At 42.3% G+C, this 12,992-nt stretch overlaps 1 protein-coding gene across 3 annotated transcripts in view; it reads left to right on the top strand.

The window, feature by feature from the left end:
- Positions 1 to 12,992, top strand: part of cadm4 (cell adhesion molecule 4) — a 155,562-nt gene that overhangs the window by 108,285 nt on the left and 34,285 nt on the right. Inside the window, exons 1-2 of one of the 3 annotated variants that reach the window (XM_063485595.1) lie at positions 2,630 to 4,989; positions 12,187 to 12,333. In XM_063485595.1, the coding sequence (XP_063341665.1) occupies positions 4,893 to 4,989; positions 12,187 to 12,333 (244 nt within the window). In that variant the 5' untranslated portion in view covers positions 2,630 to 4,892. Of the gene's footprint in view, positions 1 to 2,629; positions 4,990 to 12,186; positions 12,334 to 12,992 lie in introns of those variants that run through there. The other 2 variants (XM_063485592.1, XM_063485594.1) reach the window with 2 other exon arrangements.

Here is a 12,992-nt window from a genome sequence, read left to right as displayed (position 1 = left end):
TTGCCCAGGAGTGTGAGGTGAGCTGGAAGTAACCTGAGCTGTGCCTCCAGAAAATGCAGTCACTGATAGTGTCAAATAGATTGAGGAGCTGTGACTTTTCTAATTAGAGTTCAGAGCAAACCCAGCTGGATTAGCTAGTGCATGGCTCTAGGGTAGCTATTAACACCAAGTCAACCAAACAAGAAATCAGAAAGATGAGAGGAGAAAGAGAGCAGAGGGCCAGGGAGAGGCTGATTGAGCTTGTCAGGCCCGATATGAATGTACTCAGAGCTCGGTCAAAATAAGTTTTTTTTCTTTTTTTTTTAAATCAGATACATGACCTGCAATTTAGAATTTCTGATGTTCTCCTTGTAAATTCCTATTCATTTTGTAGTATCTCAAACAGCAGCTGCAAATTGAATTTTTTATTTATTTTTTATTTTTTGCGTACACTGAATAAAACCCAGAGGATATTACTCAATCAGGACAGTTCAGATAACATTTTGTTTTTGTGACTTTCTCGTAGTGTAGGGCTTTGTAGCAGCTCATAAAACAAAATCTATAAAGAAAGAAAACTCACATATGTTTCTGAATATGCAAATTTAACGTACAAATTCACGTGCCTGTGTTATTGCTACAATAACAGCCTACTTGAATCTTAATTTGACTTATTTTACCTTTCAGGAATACACCCCCTCCTCCTCACTTTGCCAGTTAATAAACCTACAAATTTCATGCCTACATAGACACATATACATATGCTCCACCTCTACGAAGACATCACCACCTCGTGCTTAGGTGCACACATACACTCATATGTTCCAAACCCACTCGCCTCAACCTCAAGGGAGACATAAGAAATAAATTCGACACTTCCGCTTACCCAAGAAGCGCCTTAAGGACAAAGAGAAATTTAATCTTGGATAAGCCTCCCGATAGAATCTCTGCATTAGCCCTCTGCTGCTGGTTCACAGCTATCCCATCAACCCTTACCTCCCACACCTTGGCACAATTCCCCCTGCATCCCTCCTCCTCTACACTGATTTTTTTTTAATTTCCTCTCCTTCTCTCCCTCCCTTTTCCTAACTGTCTCACCACTTCTTTTCACTTACCTGCTTCCTGCTTTGTCATTAAATTCACTGTTTTCTTCACCTCACTGCTAATCTTTCCCCTTTTACGTCCCTCTTGTCACCTCATGACTTGTCCATCTCATGCCTTCACAGTCTCTTCCGATTCTTCCGGTGAGGCTGTATCTGTTCCCAGGTGTGGTACATACTGTATATATCTATATTTCTGTTCCTCTCCCTTGTCGAAGAGCTTTAATACCATTGGTATTAAATGCTGGCACGACCTCCTCGGCATACTTAAGCAGGCAGGGATCCTTGTAAGGCTGTTTGAGTGCTTAATATTTTCAGCACGCTGCTGACTTAAGCCCCTTAAGTGCTTTGGCAACACTTATTCCACGGTGGCACCAATGAAGCCCATTAAAAATTTGATTTGGATGAGAGAGAGAGGGAAAAAGGAAAAAAAAGAGGAAGGGGGATAGGGGACACAATTTGCCATTACTTCCATTCCTTCCGCACACACTGCGACAAAAACAAATACACCCATCAGGGGGTTGCCCACACAGGGACTTTGCAGACTAACAAATACGCGCATACTCACCAGTTGTGGGTATGATTTGCAATGTGTTCTTTTTGTCTGTAATTATGTCCTTAGTTAATCTATAAAGTACATTGCGATGACCCTATTTTGATAAAAGCTCTTGATAAATAAATTTGACTTTATTTGACTTGATGATAGGGAACAGCGTGTTTCAAATTAAATGCATTAAGATGTTTGTAAATACAGCTTGTGGCACATTAGGACTGATAGTTTATGATTAGTTGATTAAGAACAAGTAGAGGTGCTATTATAAAAGCAAAGCTGTGTTGCCTTTCGCATTTTACAGGACAATGAATGTCAAAGACGCGGAGTCTGCTGCAGTTAGCTTCCACTATTAGCTTTGTATTGCAGGTTTTATTGCCAATAGCAGTAATGATAGTACATGAGCTTGAACAAAGGAATTTCATTATACACAATGTGGTGAAACAAAATTTACTGTCAGGTTGGTCTAGCTGTTAGCAATGATTTCTGTTTCATCAGTATAAAAATATGGAGCCGATACTTTTTGATGGGCCAAACTCGCATCAGCATAACTCATATATAGTCATAGTCATGTTCACTTTTCCTTTCTCCGCATCCAGTTTGAATTACAAAGACAAAAAACACGTACCCACTTCTTGTCAGCAGACAGCCATGTGCATCGCTGCAGCCATAAAAACGCCCATTTAACATAAAGAGGCACTATGATGCCTCTGTTCGTGGCTGCATGGATAAATTAATGGCTAGTAGATAGTGAAAGGGCTAAACAGTCAGCCAAATGTACACTCTTCTTCAGTCAACACTGAACAGTCAAGCACAGTTCACACACGCACACACACTGCCACTGTTTGTTGACCTGAAAGGCATCCATTGTCACTGCTTCCATCCACACACAGACATCTCTAACCTTCACAAAATAGTATGCCAAATATGCAGACACTGATCCCACACTGACACACGCACACAGAGTCTAAGCAAGGAGAGGGAGGCCAGGCTTATATAAGCAAGTGAACGACAGAAAACAGACAGATGGATTTGATCAGCAGTGATAGCACACTGGGATTATGACAGCTTTCATAGATCAACAGGAAAGAAGCAAAACGAGGACAAGTTGTGGGAACTAACTAGCTTCTGCGGACCAGAGGATTAAAAGAAGAGGACAGAGAACGGGCGCTAGAATGGATAAACTAAGCACAATTTGAGATCAGTTTTAACAAGTGGATAGACTTTGTTTCCATCTGAGTGCTGCCAGGCCTTAGACCTGCCAGACCCGAGCTGCTGGTGTACACCAACACAGAGTAATTTTCTCAGCATCAGCCAGTTGACCAATGAAGTCAGCACTGTAGGGAAGATTGGCGATGATCCGCTTTCAGCTTTGCCAGGAGTGTCAGAGCAATCGCCGTTAGAGCTCATTGTGTTTGCAGTAGCACAGAGAGTGAGAGAGAAAGCAGAGAGTGTGTAGTAATCTAAGGATGACACCCGCACTTTATTCCATCAGATAGTGCTCAGTGAGGTGTGCGGTGCAGCTCGCTGCGCTTTGTCTCTACACTACAAACACACACACATTAAGCACTCACAACTACACACACACAAACACACCAGAGCCACACACTTACACAGACCAACAAGGCATCAGGTCCTGACAATCAGCGAAACTGTGTCTGGACCTTGAACACAGCAGGGTTTGAGATCAGTGTGTTTGAGCGAGAGTATAACTGGAGTGCACCCAGGCGCCGACTGCAGCCAGTGGAACACGTTAGAAGGAAGCGTTAGGAAAGCCGATGCTGCATGATTAAACTGTCCGATAGCCTGTGATTATTCAGAGAAGTCTAAAATTACCATGTAAAATCACTGTCCATTTGCGCTGCAGTGTGTACATGATAGCTCATCTGCAAAGTTCTAGCATCCAAGCGAATAATGGTAGAATTCTTGTGAGGATCACGTGCAAGTCTCCGGGGTAATATAGCATACCAAAATATGTAGCATCTGAATGTAAAGTATCTTACAACAGTTTTGTTCAGTGCTTTGCTAGTTCGTTCTTCTACACAGGGCAAGCACTTTCACTCTGTCTTTTCAACGCTGCACTCGAGCTCAATGGATTTTATTTAACCTTGGCTATCTCTAGATGAGTTGCAGTAAGATAGTGTCTCAGTCTCTCAAGAGGTCTGGATGGTTTGGTATTAGCTCTAAGGAACATTGACTTCTCTGCCTACTGATTTGTTGGGTGAGAAGTGCTGAAAACCTTGTCTAACTCATTAAAATACAATCTGTTTGAGGATGAACGTTGTTGCCCTAGATTCTTCTGTCCTTAAGGGCATAGCAATGGAGATGGTTCTATTTTGAAAGTTGTAATGTTGTCAACACCAGCAGAGAAAATCAGACTTGCTTTGGATGTCAGTTTCTTGTGTTTTATTTGACTGAAATATTGTAATACTGATGGTTTATTTCCCCTAAATAAGCGTGGTTTGACCCAATGGAGACAGGTTGCCTATTTGTTGTTGTGGTTAACTGTGTGGCTCATTATTGCTCAGACCCTGCTATAAGCTCCAAGTGTGACGCTGTAGTATACAGTTGAAGAATTAATTAACCTGTACCTCATTCAGTTAATTGCATAGCTGCCATTACTGAATACTCTTGTTAGTATACGGTCTGTTTGGTACTGTTTGGCATTGTTTTTCTCAGTTTATTGATTTTGAGAATCTCAGGCTTTGGTCTCAGGAGACTTAAAGCGCTACAATAAAAAATTATATTTTCTTTAAATCGAACTGAGCCTCTGTAGGACTTTGCCGTAGCAAATCTCCCACATTACATGGAATTAAAACAATGCATATTCTAAATTCTGTCTAAGGAACACAAGGAGCTATAGTCAACAAATGAACTTTGTTGCTGTAAGCTTTTTTCTGTGTGCATTGTGATATAGTGTCTAAATCGCTTGCTCTATAATTGCTCTGAGCTCTGGCAAAACGTTTGTGTGTTGCGTGCAAACGCTGGCTAGAAGTCAGTCTTGTGTGGCTTTGTTGCTAAGGCAGTTTCTTTGCATGTGCTTGGATGCTGTATAGCACAGTTTGTCCTCATACAACAACAGTTAGCATGTGCATTAGTCGGCATTGTTTTTGAGAACAAATCCAAGTGCATATATGTGTGTGTGTGGACTGGTTTGTCAGTAGCAGTGCAGGCAGGGTCACAGAGGAGCCATTGATCAAACAGTCACAGCCACACACACACACACGCGCGCATTTATACATACAAACACAAGTTCTCAATACACAATGAGGCCTGTCCGAAGCTCTGTCCTCTGCCGCCTCCTTCCTGCTCCTTACTCTCTTGCTCTGCGCAGCCTAGTTCTGGTCCTGCTCTGCATCACTCGTAAGTCCTGCACTTATTCACATGAACTCACACCCACATACTGGTTAAATTAAATGCGCACAGTTGTTTCTACTGCTACTCACTAAGTAAGTCAAGGAAGCAAGCATTTCATTTTCACGTGTAAACACTCTTAGTATAGACAGTATACATCAGTGTAATTTAAATTTTAACTCCCTGCAGATATTCCTCCAAATGTTGTATCTGATGTTTTTGTCATATAAAAAGAATAAGTCATAAGTAATTGGTGTCCAAATGTGCAAAAAACTAAAAATTCCAAGATTTGACCAAGGGACAATAACACTCAATGAAATCATTTTTCAGTGTACTGATAATTATACTGATCAGATGCAACATTGCAGCTATATTGTGTAGGACCCCATTGTGCTTCCAGAACAACTCTGACCCACTGGGACATGGAGAAGGTGTCATGTGGGTGTTAGCATTGGATCCTTTGGGTCTTGCGGGTCGGTGTTTCTCAGTGCTTTTGATTATGTTGCTGCTCAGCCTAATTTAAGTTTGGTAATTACATCTAAGGTTAAAGAGAGACAAAATGAAGACAAGCATGTATCCCCATGAGATGAAGAGACTAGGGAATAACTTGAAGACTTAAGGAAAGCAAATGAAAAGTAGAGAAAGCAAGAGTGTGGTTCAAGAACCTAATGTGAGAACGTTAGACCCACAGAGTATGAGAGAATGGTGCAAGAGTGAAGTGCAAGAGACAAATACTGAGAGAGAGCCAGACTGACACAAGGAAAACACGATTTGGCCAGACAGAAACTTGTACTGTATGTGAGGGAGGCAGGGAGCCGCAGAGGCAGAAAAAGTGAAATGGAAAGACAGAGATGGAGAACAGTGCACTCTGTGTGTGTATGGAAGAAAGACAGAGATGGAGCGGATGGTACAGAGATGAAACAAGACACCAAAAGACCTCAAAAAGAGTTGCATGAGATCGAGATTTGAAGCCAAGAGATGATTGATTGAACACAAACCAGAGCAGTAGATGAAGTGGAGTGAGATCAGTAGTAGAGTTGCTGCTGTGCTATTAATACCTCCTGTCATTATTATTATGAATTTAAAGCAGAGGAGATGTTGTTTCCCTGCTACTCACTAGTAAACAATATCCTTTTCCCTTCATTTAAAAATTCTATTATTTTTGAAGTGGCAGTAATAGTGATGGTACTATGATGGAATGTAGAGGGGGTCTTGGGTTGGGGTAACAAGTGGGGAATAATCTATATGGAGAACGAGTTTTTGTGTTGGCAGTCAGCTTTTGGCAGTCAGGGTTTAAATTTCAAGCCAGCAAAGCAGTTTCGAGTTGTGCCTTCAATGAGCATTCACATTCACACTCTTTCGCATGTGCCGTTTCAAAGGAGTACGCACACATGATTTTAAATACATGCACATATCAGTGCATTTTATTTCCCACACATACACATCAATGAGTTTCACACATATGATATGCACAGTATACACACACCAAAGGAAGATTTTGAAGGGGTGTTAAAACCAGTGCTTTTGGCTGTGTTGAATCTCCAGTGTAGTTGCCGTGGTTGTAATAGCCTTGTAAATTTCCTTTAAGCTGCTGTTGGGGTATGTGTGGTGGCCATTGTTGCAGGGTTGTTGGGACTGTGACAGACTCAGGCCGTAAAACGCTGCAGAGTAGATAGAGCTAACCAGCTTTGGCTGTCAGAAAATGTGGGGAAAAGGAGGGGAAAGAAAAGAGAGAAAGAGATGGTAATTTGTGAAGCATAAGAGGAGGTGAATAAGGGAGCAAAAAGAGTAATGGGATGGGTGGACAAGGGGAGCAGAGAGGGCTCAGACAGATACAATTCAGTGGGGGAGGAATGAAGAAGGTATGGGGCAAGGCAGGGATGAGGTGATTGAAATACGCTAAAGGGCTAAAGAGAACTAAAGATGCAAAGGTCAAAATGAGAAATGTGTTGAAAGGAGGAGAGGAGGTGTGAGGAAAAAAAGGGGGATGAGAGCAGTAAAATAATAAGATTTCAGTGCAATGGAGGATGGAGGCAGTGTGACTAGGGAGCAAAATCAGAATGCTAAAAACAGGATTTGAAATATGTAAATAAATGAAAGTAAATGTTTCTAATGAGAGGTCAAGAGTGAAAAGAGACAATTTTATGCTGATTTGCTGATTAGCAGTGCAGTTCTAATAGTACACCATTGGTTGATGGATGAAATGAGGTCTAAAGTTTCTGCTGGAGAGAGAGAAAGAGAGAGAGATTAAGAAAAACACAGAGAAAAAAGAGGGTAGGATAGAGGGACAGGGCTGAGCTATATGACAAGCAATTAAGAGAAGAGAAAGTAGAGAAGATGAAAGAGGGGAAACTGAAACATTCGGTCTCTTGCTCCACTTATTTTTGTTTTGTCCTCTTGTCCCATTCACTCCTCTCACTTTTTTCTGTCTTCCCCTTGCTCCTTCTCTTCCCCTCTCCCCGCACACTATAAAAACAGCATGATTATGCTGCAGACTTGAGCTGCAGAACAAATCACATTTAAGGAAGGAGAGTGTGGAGATGGAACCAGCAGAGAGGCAGGAAAAGATTCCCACTGAGTCACAAAAAGAGAAAGAATGAGAGAGATTGCAAGGGGAATGAAAGCATATTGGAGTTCAGAATGAAACTATTGCAAAGCCAGGAAAAAAAACTACATGAAGAAAGAAAAAGAGAGAGGGAGAAAGAGTTTAGAGACCAGAGATAACAGGGAAGATTTAAAGAGAAAAAAGTTGCAAAAATTCTCCTGAGGCCCAGGAGAGAAGAGGAAAGGGGACCTTTAGGACAGCATTAATGAAGAAGATGCATGATGAACGATGCAATAAAAGATAAGGGAGATGAGAAGGAGAAAGAAGATGGGCCGAAAGGAGAAGGAACGCTGAATGACGAGGAATCGGGGATTAGATAAGGCAAAAGGTGGGGAGGAGATGGATGGAGAGACTCTGGGTTTAAATAAAAAGAGGAAAGAGGGAGATGTGAGAATGCGATTAGACACGAAGACAGCGGGAGGAGAGAATTATGAGCTGTGGACGAAGTAAAAATCGGGGAGAGGGTAGTACACTCAAAAACTGAGAAGAAAGTGTGAGCGTAGGAGGGGAAAAGAGGACTTCAGAAAGGGACTGAACAAAGGTAATGAGAGAGACGACAGCGAGATTTGTAAAGGATTATGTATTATTTATGTACAGGGAGAATTTTTTTTCTTGGAACTGGATTTGATTGGCAGAGTTCTGCCTCCCTGTGAGATAAAGCGATAATTTTAGACAGGGAAGAGAAAGAGGGGAGAGGGAACGGGAGAGAGTTGCGGGTCTGCAGTGGGAGGTTTGGAGTGGAAGAACGTCAAAGTCAGCTTTTTCATAGAGTCGGAACGCTGCAAAACTCTGTGATTAACCTAGAGCAAGTGTTCGTACACACATGCACATAAATATACACTCACGCATATAAACACTGCACACTTCATTTGCATACATACTGTAGAAACCGACTTGCCTCGCAGACTCACGGGATAACGCAAGATAAAAATATGTACATCCAGATGGGAAGTGATGGAGAAGTTGCCAAAGGACAAGCCCTTATGAGTGGAAACTATGAGCTGCTGTTATTGTTTTAATTAAAGCAGTAACAACATCAGGGGTTATGCATTGTAGTCTACAGCACCAGTTCCCTTGTAAATCCGTGACCAGCATGCAAAGAAAACACAAGCTCTTGGCCCTCGTCCAGTTGAAAGATAATGACAGATAATGAATAGGGAGACAGTGACTGCACTTCTTCAAGGATACATGAGGGCTTGTTTGGGGCAAATGGAGACAGTTCATCTCTTATGTGGCTTGTCTTTCTGTTCAATCTTCACCTTTCTCCACCTTCAAAGACATGGAGAGAGTGAAATAAGGGGAGAGTGATACCAAGTGAGAGAGACGCAGCAAGGCCGTAATTCAGCCTGCTAACCCTGCACCAGTGAGACAGTTTCTAGAATTTACCGTGACCAAGGGTGAGCCAGCAGTCCACCTGGCTGCCTCCCAAATCCCCTTCTTTTAGCTCTCTACACCTCCTTTCATCCCCTCACTCTGTCCCACTACCCACCGGCTCCCTTGGCTAATAACTCACCCTATTGTGGGACCATTAGGACGGGTCCCTTGTCTTATGAATTTGCCTGCCTATTATTTATTTATTTGTTTATGTATTTTGAAATGATGGCCCTTCTTGGATGTCTCCTGCCATAGTAAATAAGACCCTCTATTTTTTTTTCCAGGGCTGTGACAGCGGGGGCAGTGGCATGGGAAATGATAGGAATTTCACTGCTATAAAATACTGCCCCCGCTTGGTTGGAGAGAGAAGTGATTGTTTTTGCTCCCCATCCAGTTTTATTTATCCACTGCCATAACCGTCAGTGCACTACCATGATATCGATTGCACTCACCATTCTCTCTTAATGCGAGTCGACGCTTGTGGAGTATTTTATTATGGGCACAGATTTTAATGGGGCCGAGATTAATACCTCTGTCACAGAGGTTGATTCCCTCCCCCTCCTTCTCATTGCCTCTGTGGATTGTACCATGCTGGTGATCAGAGGCACAGGCTCATGGCCTTGATGTGAATGGCAGCCTATAAAACCTACAGTCAAACTAAAGTGCTGTACCCAGCTGCGTTACTAGCGGGAGTTGAAGAATATGCGTCATCTCTCGCATATTTCGTCCAGCCCCCACCAGCTGCATTATTATACCCGAACCATCACTTCCTAACTCCCTGCTATCATTTCCTGGTTAGAGCCCTCATTCCCCGCCATCTCTATATCCCTCTGTTCTTTCGTTCTCTTTGCTAAGATTGATCATACACCAGCATGCAGCAGGTGTTTCTGGGTGGCATCTCTCAGAAAGCAACTGCGGATGTCAGTCATCACTGATGCATAAGCCACTAATGAGTTTTAATTTTTATTTTTCTTTCCCGCTTTTCTTTGTGCTTTACCGCCATCCCACCACAGCTAATTTTCTTTGAAGAGGTGACAGCTGTCAGGAGAAGTGGGTGTACAAATGGACAGCTAATTAGTTTCTCTGGCCTCCTCCCAGAAGCAAACTTTTGACCACTTTCTGTCTTGCTCTTAAGGGCACGCTTACTGTTGGTTCCGATGGGTCACTAGTCACGCGCAGACCCTGCACTGTTTTTGTCAGGATGCACAGCAGCGCTTTTGCAATTACCACTGTTTAAGACAATGGCGGCCAAGCCCAGTTTCTATGGTGATGAGTAATAACAGCCATTAGAAAAATAATTGGGATGGCAGTGGCAGGCCCTGATGGCCCCCGATATGAATCACAATATTGATGCAGAGAATGAGAGCAATAATGACTACAATTAGTGGTAATTGTCAAGATTTCTTTCTCCATTCCATAAAGTATTAGAGTCTCCTTTGTCTTTATTCCCCCTTGGTTTCTTTCTGACTTCAGTTCAATATCCACTGTGTCTCTGTGTTTCCCCTGACGTGATGAATATGTAGGCTTTGAGTATTTCATTAAAAAAGATTATAATCAAAGGGGGATTAGATTTGGATGAAGTTCCAGGGATCAGATGATGTCAAAGTAGCTTAATTGCAATATGTTAACACCTGCATATGCACACCCAGTGCACACACAGACATGCATGCAAAAACTTGCTCAGGACACACACTCTGTTGCAGATATAGACATTTATTTTGGCCCAAAGCAGTCAAGTCAGCAACTCCTACTACGGCAGCCGCCATCTGTTTGTCTCGCAACATTTCTTGCTTTCTGAAGGTGTTTTACAACGCTCAGAGACACTGCTAGACACAGCAGTGAAATATATATAGCACTGCCGTCTTTATCAGTTCTTCTCATTGCCTGCTTCATCACTGTGTTTCAATATTGGTGTCGTTCTTCCTCTAAATCCTCCCCGCAGCCAACACATTGCCAGGGAGAGAGGGAATGCAAATGGAGATGCAAATTGGTAAATACTAGTTTTGGAGGCCCAGCAAGCTGGTACTCTCTTCAAGGCAATCACATTCCACTCCTGGCTGGAACCATATGACTAATTGCTCCGCAAATCATTTGAATTCAAACGACGGCTCTCAGTGTCCATTGTGCTCAGCGGGAGGTGTGACTCAGCCGAGTCGTGTCAACAGCCTGACCCACAAACATGGAGGGTGCAACAATCAGAGCATAATCAACCTCCTCATTACTGACTCTTGAGCTGTCAGCAACATCAAAGAGGCTCCCTGCTATTTCTCAGCCCCCTTGTCTAAAAATATTGAGTTCAGGAGCCAGACAAGTTTGTTTGAAAGACTATGTAAGACAGTTTTTGGGACTGTGAAAGTCACTCTCCGTGCACACGTGCTTCTGTGTCTGTGCTCATTTGTTATTGCGTACTTTTCCAACCACGTGTACATGAAAGTGTCCCTGTGAGAACCATTTCATTTGGATAATGGAGTGTAATCAGTGGGTTTAGCATGCACCTGGTAGAGAAATGGCATTAAGAATGTGTGAAGTCCAATTAAAGCTCCCATCCTGGTTTCATAGCTCGGCACTTTGGCCAATTACAGACTTGTACAGTAATGCTGCAACTTAAACTGTTCATATACACACAAGTAGTGACAGGGCAGCAGTGTGGTCATCTGTTTGAATGACTTTAAGTTGTGTGCACATGTGTTTGGCTGTATGCCACCAGCTTTGTGCTTATGCATGGCCATTCAAGCATGTATCTAAAGCCCAAGAGACAAACAGCCACTTAAAGATTTAAGCGTTATCTGTTCAAATGTGTTTGTTGATTCATTCTGTTAGACTAGCCCAAAGCAATGTGGATGTTGTATGTGTGTGTTTGCGCATGTGAAGAAACGAATAGCAGTAATTATAATCACCCATCTTATTATCGTATGAATGCAGTGCTTGAGAACCTTCTTTTACCTGTTGAGTCCTTCGGTGGCTTCTCTTTTGCTCTCAATCGCTTTATCACTTTATCTCTTTCTCTTTTTTCCCTCCTCTTCAACATTTCTTTCATTATTGTGTCTGTGTGATGAATAGCAAGTAAATGAATCATCCTTTAAGTACTATATTTTATAAGATTCAACCTCAAGAGAATTGAACAACTCTCTATTCCCTCAATCTGTTTTCTTTTCTTTTCCCCTTCTTTCTTCTGGATTGTCCAACCTCTGTATCACTATGTTTATGTCTCTCTTTCTCTCCCTCAGCCCATTGTCAGGCAGTGCAAGCAGAGAATGTAACAGTCTTGGAGGGGGGTACGGCTCAGATCTCCTGCCGCCTGCAGAACTACGATGGATCAATCGTGGTCATCCAGAATCCCCGCCGCCAGACTCTCTTCTTCAACGGCACGCGAGGTGTGTATCTGCGTGCACGTTGGTCTCTGCAGACAAACCTAATTTATCATTGTCTATGTATTTGCCTTTGGTGACATTTAAAGCGAGCCTTTTAGACACATTAGCAATGACTCACCAACACTTTCATTTTACATTTTCCTTCTCGCAAATGTCCTCATTTTGCCTTTGAAGTGATTTCACATTAGAAAGTCAGCTAACCACCACGTGAAATTAGGAGATGGGTTTACTGTGTGCCCTAACAGTGTGACTACTTATCTGTTTTAAAAGCACAGTTCGAAGCTCTCTGCATAATCCGCTGTTAACCCCAGTGATGAGATCAGAACTTATTACAGTCCTCATTAGAGCATGGCCTTGACAATCACATGTTTTTTAAAATACAGCTTTATGGCAAATTATCATTGTAACCAATATTATAATGAAGGCAGAATTCACTGAGGGCCTCGGGGTAGGCAAACTCTACCTGTTTTTTTTTTCTTACTAATTAAGGGCAAAAGTTGCTACCTTAGCCAGATTTGCAGCAGAAATGCTGCTAGGAAACCTCTGAGCAAAAGAACAGCGATCAAGGATATTAAACATTGCTTTGAATTTTGTGTGTAGCAGCTTAATTGAACCAAAAAATGTGTTATTTATGCACTACATAATCTATGTGATAAGACATT

Source organism: Pelmatolapia mariae, linkage group LG10_11, assembly GCF_036321145.2.
Source record: "Pelmatolapia mariae isolate MD_Pm_ZW linkage group LG10_11, Pm_UMD_F_2, whole genome shotgun sequence".
Lineage (NCBI taxonomy): Eukaryota > Metazoa > Chordata > Actinopteri > Cichliformes > Cichlidae > Pelmatolapia > Pelmatolapia mariae.
This window is presented reverse-complemented; position numbering and strand designations above follow the sequence as displayed.